The sequence below is a fragment of the Triticum aestivum genome, chromosome 7B, assembly GCF_018294505.1.
Source record: "Triticum aestivum cultivar Chinese Spring chromosome 7B, IWGSC CS RefSeq v2.1, whole genome shotgun sequence".
NCBI lineage: Eukaryota > Viridiplantae > Streptophyta > Magnoliopsida > Poales > Poaceae > Triticum > Triticum aestivum.
The window spans coordinates 711,641,119-711,659,966 of record NC_057813.1 but is presented as its reverse complement, the minus strand read 5'-3'; the positions used below and the strand labels follow the sequence as shown (position 1 = coordinate 711,659,966).

Here is an 18,848-nt window from a genome sequence, read left to right as displayed (position 1 = left end):
CCTATTGAACTTTTAGTGTTGAACTATTAAATCATGTGTACTAATGATGGATGGATGAACGGACTAATTGATGAATAATACATTTGCCATCATTGATGACTAATACATTTGGCATGATGATCTTCGTGTTGATGGATGATGCGTTTGGCATGATGATCTTGCTTGCTGATGAATGATGAATGATTAATTATGCATTTGGCATATGGTTAGGGTAAATCCAAAACCCGTTAGCATTATTCGTCCTTGAAGATGACAAATATTGTTAGTGTAAAGCCTAAACCTTTTGGCATTGGTCATCGTCGATGATGACAAATATGGTTAGGGTAAATCCAAAACCCTTTGTCACTTGTCGTCATCGACGAAGACAAATATGGTTAGGGTAAAGCCTAACCCCTTTGGCACTTGTCGTCTTTGACAATGACAAATATGGTTAGGATAAATCCTAAACCCTTTGGAAATGAGGTGAAGAATGAACTAATGTACAAAGTGCCAAAAGGTGATAAGGTGTTTTTATCGAATAAATTGCAAATTTCCTTATCAAAAATTCAGTCTTGCATGTAGAGGGATTTACAACTAGATGTTCTAGCAAGGCAACACCTGGTGAGAAAATGTGGATTTTCAAACTAATTAAGTGATGCATGTAACTTATCCAAATTAGGTGGTATTAATCCAAGTGGATCTTGCATAGAGAATAAAATAGAGAAGCCGGTCACATGAGGGAATGGGTGTGCTTGTCAATGTGGTCGCCAGGTGGCCGTCTAACACCATCTAGCCTCGCGGGTGGTGTGCTCTGGGCAATGCGATGGGGACAATAATGTGTGTGGGGGGGAGGGGGGTGGGGGAGGGTGAGCTGCTTGGGGAGGACGGATCGGGCCGCCTCCATGCCAAGCCCTGGACTGTCGCATTCAACCCTGATCCAGTTCCTCACACCCGAATGATATGGTACTTCTGCCAACCCTTATGGTGGAAAGAGCCATCTACTGGTGCGCTTCGAGCCAGTGCCGCTTGTGGCCCATGGACCGCCGCATTCAACCCCGATCTATGGAGGGAAGTGGCTTCCTACACAGGGAGGAGATACATGTCGCCTGATCACCCTTCTGTCATGCCATTGTTGCCAATTACATGAAGTGGAGGTAGTTTTGTCAGTTTCATCGGCGGAGCAGGTACAAATTAAGAAGAAGAAAACGGTATGGTTCTCCCAGGTTTCCACCAAAAGCGAACATATTTGGTAGGTTGCTCGGGAACGTTTGCGCCAATGCGCTATGTTCGCGCCAATGTGCGAACGTTTGCGCGGGAGTCGAATGGTTTCTCTGTTGGTTTGAATGAAGAGGGTTAGCCTTCATTTTACCTAAGGCCTCCGATGACAATGTTTTGCTCCTGAAATGTTACATTGCAATTCGAGATTATTTGGAAATGCTTGGCTGAAAAGAAAACGTGTATATGATAAAGATGGTCGGCTGAAAAGCTGGGTGGGGACCCAAACACCGGGGATTCAGTTCCAAAAGGGGGGAAAACCGTGGGCTTTGGTTTTGCTTGGCGTCAAGATCCGGGCGTCGTCCCCTCCGTTCATCCGCGCAGATTGGTGGTGCTGCTCCGATGGAGCTGAGTCCCGGGCGTCGCCTGCGTTTCGCGCAGCCGCAGCTCTGTTACCCAAGCGGCGGCGGCGGCGAACCGGATCGCATCAGCTCCCTCCCGCAGGAGCTCCTCCTCCTCATTCTCGCCCTCATGGGATGCGCTGCCACGGCCGCGCGCACCAGCGTCCTCTCCCGCCGGTGGCGCGATCTCTGGACGCATCTCCGCCAGATCGTCTTCCACAACCTCGCGCCGTCGATTGCAGCGGCGGTCGGCCGTGTCCGTGGCCCCCCGGCCGCGGTCTCCCTCCTGGAAGTCCGCGTCCCCAACGCCAGCAGGCATCCCTGGCCCGTCGGCGCCACGGCCAGCAGGCTGCTCCGCGCTGCCGTGCGGCTGCAGCCGGAGGAGATCGTCCTCATCTTCCCGTGGAGCGTCGAATCTGAAGGCGGACCGAACCTCGTGCGGCTGCCGTGCTTCCAGCAGACCAAATCTCTCATGATGGAAAGGCTTCTCTTCTACTGCCCCGACGGCGAGTTCACCGCGCTCCGGACGCTCTCCATCTCCTACGGCCTGGGCGGCCTCCACAGCTTGCTCCCCCGATGCCCGCACCTCCGCGTGCTCAGCCTGAAGTTTGTCAACGATGGCTACGGACTTGTCCAGAATGGGTTGATCTCACTCCACTTGCCATCGCTGCAGGAACTTTTCCTTGAAACCCGCATACTACACACAGATGCAGTCGACATCGTCGCCCCTCTGCTGAAGCGACTGACGGTGTCTGTAGGCGCTTACAAGGTGGTCAGCAGCATCTCCGTCTCGGCGCCAGTGCTGGAGAAGGTTTCGTGGGAGTGGTGGTATTTCGAGGCCGGAAGCATTGTTCAGTTTGGTCCTTGGAGACTCCAGAGGTTGTGGATACACAGAGGAGAGAGACAGGGACAGCTTCTGTCGCTCCACATTCATGCATCACATGTATGTATCCACACTCCACTCATGCTCAATTTACTCAATTTATTTATCGGAACTAGCAACCGTGCAGACTCAAAAACACAAGTATAGATGTTTACATGAAAAATTTTACCTAGTGACGGCCTGATGTTTTGCATTTCTGTGATAATTTCTAGCAAATCTCTCTTTTTTCTGTTGTATTATTGTCTTTTACTAGTTCATAATAGATAGATGGATAGTTGACTACACTGAATTGTAAAAATGATATATACCCTGTCAATGTTTTTTTCAGAGCTGGTTTATTTCCAATCAAGACAACTTAGCGCAGGAGGTAGAGAAGCACATGGTTGTTGATTTCGCTCTTTTGGAGCTACGTCTCCTAAAAGCCGGACATGTTTTTGGAGCACTGGTGTTTCATCTCCTTGGGATTAATCGTATTTCTAGAGGAGTACAGAGGCTTAAGATCGTCCTAGAGAGATCGCTGGTAATTATTCTTGTTCCCCTGCCTGTTTCATATCATTTCTTAATTATACACTGTGTAATTAAGTAGTAGTTTAAATTTTATTTTTGGTTTTAGCTGAAAGGAGAATGCCCGCCACACTGTCCATGTGAACCCACAAACTGGAGATCTCAAACTATCTCCTTGACTGCTCTCGAAGAAGTGGAAATCACTGGCTTCGAAGGACAGGAACACGAGTTTGATTTACTGGAATTAATACTCAAATGTGCGCCAGTGCTTAAAAAAATGATATTGCATCTGTCACAGAAGGCCACATCTAATAATAGTGGAAGCGCAAAAATATATAACATCTGCAGGGCCTATTCTTCGGTGGAATTCTATGTTTATGAGAGCTCTGGTGAGTATTTATCCAGCATCCATGATTAGCATGCTCTTATATAAATGAAATAAAAATAGAAATGTTAAATCTTGTAAGTTTTCTCAAAACCTAAGTTTTCATTGCTTTTCATGTTTAGGGTGGTTGAAATGTGGTACTGACATCACAATTAGAGTTTAGTTGTGCTTGTATCCCAGTTATTGGCTAATTTAACATGCTATATTTATCCGATTTTGTGTGCCCACACCTTCATTTTTACAGAAATATAAGCTGGATATATACTAGAGTTGGTGATAAGAAAAAATAAATATTTTTTGTGTGGGCTTCCGTCCTTACCTTATTTTCCTTTTGCATTCTTCTGTTGACCCTTCTGTTTTGCGTCTGTATTCAAATTTGTAGGCTATATATAGCTGAAGTGGTATCTGCTGATTTTTATTGGCCATCCAATTTTGCAAGTTATTTAGTTCCAGTGAGATTCCGTTTTGCATGTACTGTGGTATTTGTTCCTGTTGTCAGCATATATTGTATTTTTATTTGCCAGTGACAACAATCATTAAAAATATAGCAACTATACAATTGCATGGTGCGATACTTACTGGAGCTAGGTTTCAATCTGTCTCCTTTGCAGGGTTAGTGCATGGCAGCCATATTTATCTGTTGGCATGATTCCCGTCCTTACATTTGTGAATTCTAGTGCTCATCGACAAACATCATCCTTTTCTCATTCGGAACAATGAATTACCTAGTCTGAAGACTTTGTTTGCTTGCTTGGACTGAACTGATCAAGTGCATGTTGTATTGCCAGTGTATTGTAGCTCTTATAGGGAGCTCAGTTAAATCTTGATTGGTTTCTATGCACTCAACCTGTGATTATTATGTTAAACCTGCGGTTTCAAGTGCCCTTTGTTCTATTTCATTTTGCCAAAATAGCAACTACGCCTCGTTTGGGGCTGGCGCCACTAATTATCTACACCTGTAAGGCTTTTCGTACTAGCGTAACCCCTGGTGTTGTCATATCTTCCACCATCCACATATCCATCTACCACGATGTGTGATCTCATCGCCGCCACTTGTCACTCATTAACCATCTACCACCATGTGTGATCTCATCACCGCCACTTGTCGCTACGGTCGACCTTGCGCTCATCGCCACCTCTGTTACCCCCTTCCATTGAAGCCTCCCGATGACACACCAGACATCGCGCCCTAAGCTGAGAGAATGAGCACAAGCTTCCTAGGTTCTTCCCACTAAGAAAATCAGGCACCTTATGTGTACACAACTCATGTCTTAAAAAATACAAAAGGAACAAAAGGGGGAATGTTGGCCAAACCTCGCATTTGCTAAAGAGTAATGTTGGTCCAGTAGTATATTGCATCCCACCTGCTACTGGAAGAATAGCTAGAACCCGCGTCCGGAATTCTAGTGTTTTGCACTCCATCGAAGTTGTGATCTGGCAGTCGATGGAGGTTAGCTTAGGGCTTCACCGGAGTTCCACCCAAGATCCAGATAGCGCAGGCAACGAAGTGGACAACCTTAGTACCCCCCCCCCCCAAAAAAAAAGACCTACTACTCCTTGTTCTTTCTTTCATCGGATGTGCCACTACCACCATGCACACCAGCGTCATGTTCCACTAGTGGCACGCCAGCCTCTGATTCAGTTTCTGCCAGATCATCTTTCACGGGAGCATCTTCAACTCCCTCAAACCGGTGCTAGGCCTTGTCTCTCCCGTGGTCTCCCTCCTCGAGATATGTTCCCTCCTTACTAGGATAAGCCGATAAAGTATGAGGTCCAGCCAAATCGTAGAAGCCTTCGGACATTGCAGAAAGGGGTGGGCAGTATCTTTGAAGGTACATGCATCTTCCATTTTATTGTTGGGGTTGTGTCTTGGTAAATCTAATGGTTAAAAACATTGTTTAGAAGGAAAGTCAAACCTTTCATCCTCGCTAAACAAGCATAATTTTGCTAGGAAAAATAGTCAAGTGTCTAGACCGAATAGATTGTCTACAAAACAGAAAACAAAAATAACGAGGCATCAGTTTTGGAATCCTATAGAGAATGAAAACGGTAATCTCCTCCATAAATTACCACGGTCCTATTGAAATATGATCTATACTTGTCGGCCGCCAAAGAAGTGTATGTTGTCAATGGCCAAAGCCGTAGCTGCGCCGTTCACAAACCCACACATCACCAGTATAAGGGTTTCCTAGTGCAAGCATGTTGTTTGCATGATAGTCGTCAACACCAATTAAGGAGGGCCATTGAGGTGGACATGATGTAGGGGCCTCCAACATTGAGGAAGCCACTCAGGTCACCTAGAAGAAACTAGGTTTGTCGCGGGAGCAATGAGTTGTGGTGGAGGAGGACATGAACTCTAGGGTTAGGGAGGTATTCAAGGCTGCCGACAGGAAAAAGGGTGTCGCATGGAAAATCATATAATAATGACCTTCTACCCGCAAAACAACACCTCTATGATGAGATTGGCAAAACTGCCCCTGGCGGAAGCGCAACCAAGTGACATAGATCTCCTCCCACCACAGCCAATGGTGGATAGTACAACCCGCGATAGCCTTTGGCACAAGCAACCTACTGCATTGGCTTGTTGTGGAAGTGAGTGCTCCAAGGGATGCACGCACTCAAAACTCTTTTCGTCTTTCTGCGATAGGGGGTGGCGCAAGCCCACGCTAACTAGATTTCTTGTGACATGTTTATTCTCGGATATTTGTTGTCGTCTGCAAGTTTGCGGCGGACGTAAATGCTATCAGCCTACCACTATTTGTTTTCCATAATTATGTTCACATTTATTTCGAGTACTAGCAAATAGGATACATAGCGAGATACCATAACTCAAATTAAGATACATACGAATATTTCAATTAAAATATATAACTAAAATTAAGATCAAACCATATTCTCAAAACTACAACTTAATTCTACTGAGTCTAAAGGGACAATTTCCCTTTCCCATTGTCACCTTCTTTGGTTGCATTTGCATAGTCTGCCCCATGTCTCGCCCTTCCTATGCATGTCCACCTCACGAGCCTCCTTCTCATGAAGTTCCACCTCCTTACATGCGTCTTCCTCATTTTTCTTGATTAGCTCAAGCATATGAAACTCAGCTGCTCTGAACTATATCTTTCATCTCCCTCTCTTGCTCACCTTTTGCTAGCACCGCCTCCTTTTACCGGTGCTCGTCCTTATACAAGATTTCACACACACACAATCCCTATCAAGATTCTTGCACAAAGTAACACAAAAATGGCATGGTTTGTAAAAGAATTAACAAAAATAAAAACATGTCTCGTCATTGTCATTGCCGTTAAAACTTAATGGTGGCTTGTGATGTCTACTACACAACCTTCTTCTTGTAGACGTCGTTGGGCCTGCAAGTGCACAGGTTTGTAGGACAGTAGCAAATTTCCCTCAAGTGGATGACCTAAGGTTTATCAATCCGTAGGAGGCATAGGATTAAGATGGTCTCTCTCAAACAACCCTGCAACCGAATAACAAAGAGTCTCTTGTGTCCCCAACACACCCAATACAATGGTAAATTGTATAGGTGCACTAGTTCGGCGAAGAGATGGTGATACAAGTGCAATATGGATAGTAGATAAAGGTATTTGTAATCCGAAATTATAAAAACTGAAAGGTAGCAAGCAATAAAAGTGAGCGTAAACGGTATTGCAATGGTAGGAAACAAGGCCTAAGGTTCATACTTTCACTAGTGCAAATTCTCTCAACAATAATAACATAGATAGATCATATAAAAATCCCTCAACATGCAACAAAGAGTCATTCCAAAGACACTAATAGCGGAGAACAAATGAAGAGATTATGGTAGGGTACGAAACCACCTCAAAGTTATTCTTTCGGATCAATCTATTCAAGAGTTCGTACTAGAATAACACCTTAAGACACAAATCAACCAAAACCCTAATGTCACCTAGATACTCCATTGTCACCTCAAGTATCCGTGGGCATGATTATACAATATGCATCACACGATCTCAGATTCATCTATTCAACCAACACAAAGTACTTCAAAGAGTGCCCCAAAGTTTCTACCGGAGAGTCAAGACAAGAACGTGTGCCAACCCCTATGCATAGGTTCATGGGAGGAACCCGCAAGTTGGTCACCAAAACATACATCAAGTGGCACATGATATCCCATTGTCACCACAGATAAGCACGACAAGACATACATCAAGTGTTCTCAAATCATTAAAAGACTAAATCCGATAAGATAACTTCAAAGGGAAAACTCAATTCATCACAAGAGAGTAGAGGGGGAGAAACATCATAAGATCCAACTATAATAGCAAAGCTCGGGATACATCAAGATTGTGCCATAGAGGGAACACGAGAGAGAACTCGAGAGAGAGAGAGATCAAACACATAGCTACTGGTACATACCCTCAGCCTCGAGGGTGAACTACTCCCTCCTCATCATGGATAGCGCCGGGATGATGAAGATGGCCACCGGTGAAGGATCCCCCTACGGCAGGGTGCCGGGAAGGGCTCCCGAGAGGTTTCTGGTGCCTACAGAGTCTTGCGGCAGCGGAACTCCCGATCTATCTTGATATTCGATGTTTTTAGGGTACGAAGGCTTATATAGGCGAAAGAAGCCGGTCGGGGGGGCCTCGAGGGGCCCACGAGAGGGTAGGGCGCGCCCAGGTGGGTGGGCGCGTCCCCTGTCTCGTGGCTTCCCCGATGACCCCCCGGCTTGCACTCCAAGTCTCCTGTATCATAATCTTTCCAAAAATCACGCTGCCGAAGGTTTCATTCCATTTGGACTCCGTTTGATATTCCTTTTCTTTGAAATACTGAAACAGGCAATAAAACAGCAATATGGGCTGGGCCTCTGGTTAATAGGTTAGTCCCAAAAGTAATATAAGTGTATAATAAAGCACATAATCATTCAAAACAGATAATAAAATAGCATGAATGCTTCATAAATTATAGATACGTTGGAGACGTATCAGCATCCCCAAGCTTAATTCATTCTCGTCCTCGAGTAGGTAAATGATAAAAGAAAGAATTTATGAAGTGTGAATGCTAGAGGTGCACAAGTTTGATCAATGATAACTTCAATCACCTTTACTAGCATGAATATATGTCATAACAGTAGTTCATCTCATAAAACTATTCATAATCAAGTAACAAGCTATTCACATGTTAAAGCATAGATGATAAATTTTCTTGAAAACTAGCAAACTTCATTCTTAGTCATCAAACAATTGCAATTCATCCTATTTTCAGGAAGGGTTTATGTCAGAGCTTTGATTTAGCAAACTTCACATACTCAACTATCATATAGTCTTCTACAATTGCTAACACTCACGCAATACTTGTGGTTATGAAGTTTTAATCAGACACAGAGAAAGATAGGGGCTTATTGCCTCCAAACATATTCACCTTTGGGTGATGTCAACGATAATAGTTCATGCTAACGTACATCCAATTGATATATATATCAGGATCACCCTAACACAAAGTGCTTGCCAAAGGATAAAATGAAAAAGGGAAAGGTGAAGATCACCTTGACTCTTGCATAAAGTAAAAGACATAAAGTAAAAGATAGGCCCTTCACAGAGGGAAGCAGAGGTTGTCATGCGCTTTTAGGGTTGGATACACAAAATCTTAATACGAAAGAACATCACCTTATATTGCCCCTTGTATATGGACCTTTATCATGCAGTCTGTTGCTTTTATTGCTTCCATAACAAGATCGTACAAAGCTTATTTTCTCCGCACTAATAAGTCATGCATATTTAGAGAGCAATTTTTATTGATTGCATCGATAACAACTTACTTGAAGGATCTTACTCAATCCATAGGTAGATATGGTGGACTCTCATGGCAAAACTGGGCTTAAGGATATTTGGAAGCACAAGTAGTATCTCCACTTGGTGCTAGGAATTTTTGGCTAGCATGAGGGGGAAAGGCAAGCTCAACATGTTTGAATGATCCATGACAATATACTTTAACTGAGATGTGAGAAAACATAACCCATTACGTTGTCTTCCTTGTCCAACATCAACTCTTTAGCATGTCATACTTAATGAGTGCTCACAATTATAAAAGATGTCTATGATAATATATTTATATGTGAAATTTCTCTTCCTTCATTATTCTTTCATGAATTGTTCAAATGACCAATACAATGCTTGCTAACCGTCAATAAATTTACAACCTCTACTTCTTAGACATGAAGTCATTACTCCCCATGGGATAAGCAAATGAAACATATATAATTTCAGATTTATGACATTCAACTCATTCAACCATTTACTCATAGGATATAAGTGAAGCACCCGAGTAAATGAAAAACTACTCAAAAAGATATAAGTGAAGACCAATGAGTAGCTAAATAATTATGCAACTATGTGAAGACTCTCTCCCATTTAAGAATTTCAGATCTTGGTATTGTATTCAAGCAGAAAGCAAAGCAAAACAAAATGGCATTGCAAGGATAGCACAACTCATGTGAAGAAGCAAAAACTTAGGTTCAACCGATACTAACCGTTAATTGTTGAAGAAGAAAGGTGGGATGCCTACCAGGGCATCCCCAAGCTTAGATGCTTGAGACTTCTTGAAATATTATCTTGGGGTGCCTTGGGCATCCCCAAGCTTGAACTTTTGTGTCTCCTTAATTCCTTTCGTATCATGGTTTCTCTTTTTATTAAAAGCTTCATCCACAACAAACTCAACAAGAACTCGTGAGATAGGTTAGTATAAACCAATGCAAAACCTTATCATTTTCTACTGTAACAAATCACTAAGATTATTATTCAACATTGAATACTAAATGTATCTGCATATTTAATACTCCTATCCTCAAATAGAATCATTAAACAAGCAAGCATAGGCAAACAATGCAAACATAACAGCAATCTACCAAAACAGTATAGTCTGTAAAGAATGCAAGATTCCTCAAACTTCCCTAACTCCAAAAATTATAAGAAAAATACTACGATGTAAAAGATTTATCAGAGCTCATTATGCAAAAATATTCAACATTATATCACTCTCTGACTTTTCTAGGGAATTTTTGCAACAGTGGTAAACTTTCTGTTTTCAAACAACATGTATACTAGCAAAATAAGCATGTCAAAGGCTATCCTTGACATTTTTATTCAAAATAAAGATGCAAAACATTATTCTAAATAACAGAAAGCAAATACTAACAAAAGAAAATGATGCTCCAAGCAAAACACATATCATGTGGCAAATAAAAATATAGCTCCAAGTAAAGTTACCGATGAACAAAGACGAAAGAGGGGATGCCTTCCGGGGCATCCCCAAGTTTAGGCTCTTGATTGTCCTTGAATATTACCTTGGTGTGCCTTGGGCATCCCCAAGCTTAAGCTCTTGCCACTCTTTATTCCATAGTCCATCGAATCTTTACCCAAAACTTGAAAACTCGTGATGAAGGACGTCTTCAGGGCGTCGGCCGGGTCCAGCTTGATCTGGTGGTAGCCGGAGTAAGCGTCTAGGAAGGACAGGAGCTCGCACCCGGCGGTCGAGTCGATGACTTGGTCGATCCACGGTAGAGCGAACGGATCCTTGGGACAGGCCTTGTTGAGGCTGGTGTAGTCGATACACATGCGCCAGGTCTTGTTCTTCTTTAGGACGAGGACTGGGTTGGCCAGGCACTTGGGGTGAAACACTTCCATGATGAAGCCGGCTGCCAAAAGCTTGGTGACCTCTTCACCAATGGTTCTTCTCTTCTCTTCGGAAAAACGTCGCGGGGGTTGACGGACAGGCTTGGCGTCCTTGCGGACGTGAAGTTTTTGCTCGGCGTACTTCCTCGGGATAGCCGGCATGTCCTTGGGGGTCCATGCAAAGATATCCCGATTCTCACGGAGGAAGTCGATGAGCTCGCCTTCCTATTTGCTGTCAAGGCGGGCACCTATGACAATGTACTTGCTACAGCTGGGGTCCTCTGGGTTCAGCTTCACTTTCTTGGTCTCCTTGGAGGGCTTGAAGGCGGCCTCGTCGGTCGCATCCTTGGTTGGGATCGACGCGGCCGAGGCCTCGCCCGCCATGGCGACGATCCGCTCGAGCTGGCGCCGCTCCTCGGCAATGACTAGCGACTCGGCCAGCTTGGCACCGTCTCGGGCGCACTCCAGGGACTTGCGGTAGTCGCCGGTGATGGTGATGAGGCCCTTGGGACCCGGCATATTCATCTTCAGATACGCGTAATGGGGGACCGCCATGAACTTGGCGAGCGCGGTTCGGCCCAGCAGTGCATGGTACGCGCTGGACAGCTCCACCACCTCGAACTAGATTGGTTCACGCCGGAAGTGGCTGCTGTCACCGAACAGGACGTCGAGCCGGACCCGGCCAATGGGAGAGCAGGAGAGGCCGGGTACGATGTCGTGGAAGATCGTCCGGGTCGGTTCCAGGTCCTCGGCCTTGAGGCTGAGTTTGGTCATTGTGTCGCGATAGAGGATGTCGATGTTGCTGCCGCCGTCGATGAGTACTCAGGAGAACTTGCACGTGAGCCGCACAACGATGGTGGGGTTGAGGACGAGGGCGTAACCACCTGGACTCGGCATGACCGCCAGGTGATCCTCCCGGGTCCAGGTGACCGGGCGGTCCGACCAGTGCATGAATTCTGGTTTGGCCGGGATAACGGTATTCACCTCCTGCCGAAGGAGGCGCTCGCTACGCTTGTCTTTGCCGAGGCCGGTGAAGACGACGTAGGCCGCATTCTGGTCCGGATAGGCGTCGTCGCACATCGCGCCACCAGCTGGAGGCGGAGGTGGCTGCCCCACGCCTAGAGCCAGAGCCGGCTAGAGGAGGCGGGACATCGCCCCTCATGATGCGCTTGGTGATGGCGCACTGCCGAAGCGTGTGCGTGGATGGTCTTGCGCCGCTGTGGTGCTTGCAGGGAGCGTCGAGCATCTCTTCGAAGCTCATGGCTGGTTGCCACGTCGTCTTTCCGGTCTGTCGGCGCTTGGCCGCCGGGTCCGCCGCGGGCTCAGTGGCCGCGAGGAGCCGGTTGTCATAGCTTTGCGCCGGTTGGTCGGCCTTGCGCTTGTTGTTCTCGTGATGCTGCTACCGGCTGCTTTCGTCGGCCGACTTCGAAGGGGGAACCGGCTTCGCCTTGCCGGCTTCTTCCAGCGCCACCTGGATCTTCATGGCGGAGTCGGCGTTGGCGTATTTGTCCGCCGTTACCATGAGCGTGGCGTTAGTGGCCGGCTCGAAGCGTAAGAGCTTGTGCTTGAGGAGGGTGCCGTCTTGGCACTCGTTGATGAAGTATTGGATTGCTTGGACTTCATGGACGCCCTCACAGCTATTCCGGAGCTCGGTCCAGCGTGCGAGGTACTCGCGACCGATCTCCGAAGGCCCTTGCACGCAGATGGCGAGCTGGCTAGGGCGGCCGGGTCGCTTGTAGGTCCCCGTGAAGTTGCGGATGAAGGCTTTCTCGAAATCGACCCACGTGTTGACGCTGCCCATTGGCAGACTGTTGAACTAGGTGCGGGCCGACCCCTGGAGCATAAGCGGTGCATAGCGCACGGCGAGCCGGCGATTGGCACCAGTGATGCCAATGTCGGTGGTGTAGTTGGTGAGCCAATCTTCTGGCTTCACGGTCCCATTGTACTTGGGGGTGTCGCGGGGGAGGATGAACCCTTTGGGAAAGGGCTCTTCCCGGATGCGTGGGCCCAAGCATGCCGGCACGATAGCGCCGCTTTCCTCCACCTCCAGGGAGTGAGCGAGCTGATCGAGGCGGTGGCGAGCGTCGGCGTCGTCGATGGCGCGCGGGCCGAGTCGACTGGCGACCAGGCCACGGGGGGCAGGTTGGTTGGAGCCAGATGCCGGCCATGCTGGTCGGGTCCGCGCTGGATCTCCGGGATGGGCTTTTCGCCCAAACCGCCGGCGGTCGTTGCGGCCTGGTCGCGCCGAGGTCGGGCTCGGCCGGAGTGCGCCTTGCTGGGCGGCGAGGAAGCTGTGTGCTGAAGTTCGCCGGGTCCGCCGATGCGGGCGGAGCCGGATCCCACCGGCTTGGTGAGCTGGTTGAGGCGGTCCTGCTGGGTGTTGGCCGCGTTGAGGAGTTCGCGCATCTGCCCGATGCGCTCCCTCAGTTCCTCGCCCGTGAGCTGGTCAAGGTCGACTGCGGCTGCCTGGACAGCGCGCATGTTCTTCGCTGGGGTCTCATAGACGGTTTGGACGGCGCCGAGGTCCCGACCGATCGCTCCTCCCCAGGCGCGCACGTCGGCAACCCGGCTCGGCTCGGCCGTGGCGGGCGTGAATCTATAGGCGGCGTTGCGCTCCAGCTGAGCGGAATCCATACGACGCTAGGTGGCGGCGAGCGCGTCTCAGACAGGTCCAGCATCTGCTGGCGCCTTTCCTCGAGCTGGGTCCCGGCCTGAGCGACGTTGGTGGCGTCGATGTCGGTGCCGATGGGGATGCGGAGGCTCTGCATCGCGGCGCGCAACGGATTGGACGGCTCGGTTTGTTCCCCAACTTCGGCAGCCTTCCTCATCTTGCTCGATGAAGAGGAGGTGCCATCGCCGGTGACGAAGACCTCCATGTGGACGTCCATTGCCCCGGTGGAAATTCCACCGCCAAGGGAGAGGGGGGAGTCGGAGTAGCTGAGCACCTCGCTGGGGTACTCGTCGGCCGTGGGCGCATCGGGCGCAGTGCGGAGAAGGAGGTGTCAAGCGCGCCGACGACGTCGTCCGCCAGCTTGACGGACTCGTCGGAGTAGGGGAGGGGGCCCATCCGAAGCATGCTCCGGCCAGCTCCTCGAGCTGCCCGACGGTCGGCGCCAACTGTCCTGGTGGGCGCACGGCAGATGCCACGGGATGGCTAAAGAGAGGAGGAGGCTCGAGGGCACTGATGGGCTCCGTAGGCGGGTTTGGTATGAGCGAGCGCGGGACGCAAGACATACCCAGGTTCGGGGCTCTCCAGAGAGATAACGCCCCTAGTCCTGCCGAGTTTAGTTTGATGTTCGATAGTAAAATGTTGCTCCTAGAGCTGTATGGAGGAGGAAGGAGGGCTGGCCAAGGCTTAGGCTGCTCCTTCTCTCCGAGCGGATGTTACTGTTTCGGTGGCTAGTTCCTCTCTTGCTTACTTGGTTCTCTGCTTACTACTTACTTGCCTACCTGTATGTGTGGGCTCCTGGGGGGTTTTATAGGCCAAGCCCAGGGGTACAATGGTAATGTTACAAGTCGGTGGGTCTGGGTTGTCGGTGTCCGGGGATCCGGGCTGGGACCCGCTGGGGGCCTGTGGTTCGCCGGGTTCCCCTAGGTGCGGGCCCCGCGTGCCTAGGGGGACTGTGCGCCATCTTGTCGATCATCAGGGCGTGGCCGAGTCGAGTCGTGTACAGTGGCGCTCCGTCAGGTCGCCGCTTTCTGTCATCAGTGGTGATGGCGGGGGCACTGTAGCCACGCCGGCCTTGGTCAGCGGGTAGGTGAAGGGCACTGTTGCCACGCTCCGGCTGACCAGAGGCATGGGCGGGACATTGTTTCCTTGTTCATGAGTGTCTGAAGAATCGTCCCATCATACGGTCGGGATGGGACGAGAGCTGACCTGTGGCTGGATTGCAGAGCACGCCACAGGTTGAGCTGGCTTGTTGAGGAAGCCTCGGTTGCGCCGGGTTCAGCTGACTTGTACTAGTTGTTGAGGTCGAGTCAACGTGTCTTGCCGGGTCGGAGAGCGTGGCCAGGTTGCGGGGTTTGGCCGGGTCGAGCGACCCGGCCAAGCGTGTGCCAGCTTGAGGGGCGATGCTGGCCCTGTTGTTTTTGAAAAGGATCCGGGTTCCGTTGCCTGCCCGGGGTTCATTACCCCAACAACTCCCCAGGGCGCGCCATAGTTGAGGGACGACCCTCCCCCTCCTCCACTCCTTTATATGCGGGGGAGGGGGGCACCCCATGGACACACAAGTTGATCATTGATCTTTAGCCATGTGCGGTGCCCCCCTCCACCATAATCCACCTCGGTCATATCGTAGCAGTGCTTAGGCAAAGCCCTGCGTTGGTAGCTTCATCAACACCATCATTACACCGTCGTGCTGATGGAACTCTCCCTCGAAGCTCTACTGGATCGTGAGTTCGTGGGACATCACCGAGTTGAACGTGTGCAGATCGCGGAGGTGCCGTACGTTCGGCACTTGGATCGGTCGATCATGAAGACGCACGACTACATCAACCGCGTTGTTATAGCGCTTCCGCTTACGGTCTACAAGGGTACATGGACGACACTCTCCCCTCTTGTTGCTATGCATCACCATGATCTTGCGTGTGCATAGGAATTTTTTTGAAATTACTACGTTTCCCAACACCGCTGCCGCCGGCCTTCTCCATCCCAACCAAAAACACTTCATGTATCCGGACCGGAACAACATAACGAGATGAGCACATCAATTGGTCTCGATATAACTCTTACATATGTATAGTTCGATATCTACGTGTTCATATAGTTCGATCTCTTCATGTTTGACTAATCCATATGAATTGAATCGACGGTGTTTGGTTTATGGTGGTAGTGGATATCAACACGAAGGAGTGAATATACATGTGGCTTTGTGTGTTCAAGTTCATATTCACTCCCTTTGTGTTCATATTCGTATGAATAGAACAATGATATTTTGTTTTATATGTTATAATAGATGCATCATATCATATCTTGTTTTTATATCGATTATGACATGCCTTTTTTTATCAAAAGTAGCTAGATAGAATCGATCGGTAATATTTTGGATTGATGGTCGATAGATGGCTAGTATTGCAATTCTTTGTTATGCTAATAAAAAAAATGTAAATATGCATGCATAAATAACATTGTTCAAATATTAGTATAAGTATATAACTTTCCATTTGTAGTGTTAATTACATGTACTTTACGTTTTTTCATGTATGTAATTAATAATGATGTCTTATTAATTCATTTGTATATTTTCTTAACAGATGGACGACCGTAGGTGATCGATGGAACAGGCTCATTGCAGCGTTAGCGTTTGGCAACACTGATCTGTGGGCTAAGATGAAGGAGATCGCTTCCTGGTATGACAACTACAAGACCATGATTTTCAGTCAAAGGGCGGGCTCTTGTGTACCACACAGTACCAGCAAGACTGGATCAGGGCCGCATATGGTTGTGATACTCCGGTCAATGCGACGGAGATCCTCATGTAGTCTATGAGTGAGGCGCATGGATGGGATTTCAATCTGTCACACAAGTATGAAGACTACAACTCTGTTATACTCACAGAAGGTTTTGTCGATCCAAAGGGAGCTAACAAAGTGTGCAAGCTCCAGCGATCAATTTATGGACTGGTGCAAGCCTCTCGGAGTTGGAATAAATGCTTTGATAGTGTGCTCAAAGCATTTGGTTTTGTACAGACTTTTGGAGAAGCCTGTATTTACAAGAAAGTGAGTGGGAGCTCTGTAGCATTTCTGATATTATATGTGGATGACATATTACTAATCAGAAATGATATAGAATTTCTGGATAGCATAAAGGGATACTTGATTAAGAGTTTTTCAATGAAAGACCTCGGTGAAGCTGCTTACATATTGGGCATTAAGATCTATAGAGATAGATCAAGACGCTTAATTGGACTTTCATAAAGCATATACCTTGACAAAGTTTTGAAGAAGTTCAAAATGGATCAAGAAAAGAAAGGGTTCTTGCCTGTGTTACAAGGTGTGAAGTTGAGTAAGACTCAAAGCCCGACCACTGCAGAAGATAGAGAGAAGATGAAAGATGTTCCCTATGCTTCAGCCATAGGCTCTATCATGTATGCAATGCTGTGTACCAGACCTGAGGTGTGCCTTGCTATAAGTCTAGCAGGGAGGTACCAAAGTAATCCAGGAGTGGATCACTTGACAGCGGTCAAGAACATCCTGAAATACCTGAAAAGGACTAAGGATATGTTTCTTGTATATGGAGGTGACAAAGAGCTCATCGTAAATGGTTACGTTGATGCAAGCTTTGACACTGATGCGGACGATTCTAAATCGCAAACCGGATACGTGTTTACATTAAACAGTGGAGCTGTCAGTTGGTGCAGTTCTAAACAAAGCGTCGTGGCGGGATCTACGTGTGAAGCGGAGTACATAGCTGCTTCTGAAGCAGCAAATGAAGGAGTCTAGATGAAGTAGTTCATATCTGATCTAGGTGTCATACCTAGTGCATCGGGTCCAATGAAAATCTTTTGTGACAATACTGGAGCAATTGCCTTAGCGAATGAATCCAGATTTCACAAGAGAACCAAGCATATCAAGAGACGCTTCAATTCCATCTGGGATCTAGTCCAGGTGGGAGACATAGAAATTTGCAAGATACATACGGATCTGAATGTTGAAAACCCGTTGACTAAGCCTCTTCCACGAGCGAAACATGATCAACACCAAGACTCCATGGGTGTTAGAATCATTACTGTGTAATCTAGATTATTGACTCTAGTGCAAGTGGGAGACTGAAGGAAATATGCCCTAGAGGCAATAATAAAGTTATTATTTATTTCCTTATATCATGATAAATGTTTATTATTCATGCTAGAATTGTATTAACCGGAAACATAATACTTGTGTGAATACATAGACAAACAGAGTGTCACTAGTATGCCTCTACTTGACTAGCTCGTTGATCAAAGATGGTTATGTTTCCTGACCATAGACATGTGTTGTCATTTGATTAACGGGATCACATCATTAGGAGAATGATGTGATTGACTTGACCCATTCCGTTAGCTTAGCACTTGATCGTTTAGTATTCTGCTATTGCTTTCTTCATGACTTATACATGTTCCTATGACTATGAGATTATGCAACTCCCGTTCACCGAAGGAACACTTTGTGTGCTACCAAACGTCACAACGTAACTGGGTGATTATAAAGGTGCTCTACAGGTGTCTCCGAAGGTACTTGTTGGGTTGGCGTATTTCGAGATTAGGATTTGTCACTCCGATTGTCGGAGAGGTATCTCTGGGCCCTCTCGCTAATGCACATCACTACAAGCCTTGCAAGCAATGTAGCTAATGTGTTAGTTACGGAATGATGCATTACATAACGAGTAAAGAGACTTGCCGGTAACGAGATTGAACTAGGTATTGGATACCGATGATCGAATCTCGGGCAAGTAACATACCGATGACAAAGGGAACAACGTATGTTGTTATGCGGTTTGACCGATAAAGATCTTCGTAGAATATGTAGGAGCCAATATGAACATCCAGGTTCCGCTATTGGTTACTGACCGGAAAAAGTTCTTGGTCATGTCTACATAGTTCTCGAACCCGTAGGGTCCGCACGCTTAACGTTACGATGACAGTTTTATTATGAGTTTATAAGTTTTGATGTACCGAAGGTTTTTTGGAGTCCCGGATATGATCACGGACATGACGAGGAGTCTCGAAATGGTCGAGACATAAAGATTGATATATTGGAAGCCTACATTTGGATATCGGAATCGTTCCGGGTGAAATCGGGATTTTACCGGAGTACCGGGGGGTTACCGGAACCCCCCCCCCCCCGGGGGTTAATGG

General features: G+C 47.4%; 1 protein-coding gene across 1 annotated transcript; it reads left to right on the top strand.

Annotated features, from left to right (window-relative positions):
• Positions 1-1,596: 1,596 nt before the first annotated feature.
• LOC123158573 (putative F-box/LRR-repeat protein At4g15060) lies at positions 1,597-4,218 on the top strand. Its single transcript, XM_044576495.1, has 4 exons — positions 1,597-2,538; positions 2,807-2,998; positions 3,092-3,371; positions 3,979-4,218. Exons 1-4 carry the CDS (start codon positions 1,597-1,599, stop codon positions 4,014-4,016), a joined length of 1,452 nt encoding a protein of 483 aa, XP_044432430.1. The 3' UTR covers positions 4,017-4,218.
• The last annotated feature ends 14,630 nt before the right edge of the window (positions 4,219-18,848 follow it).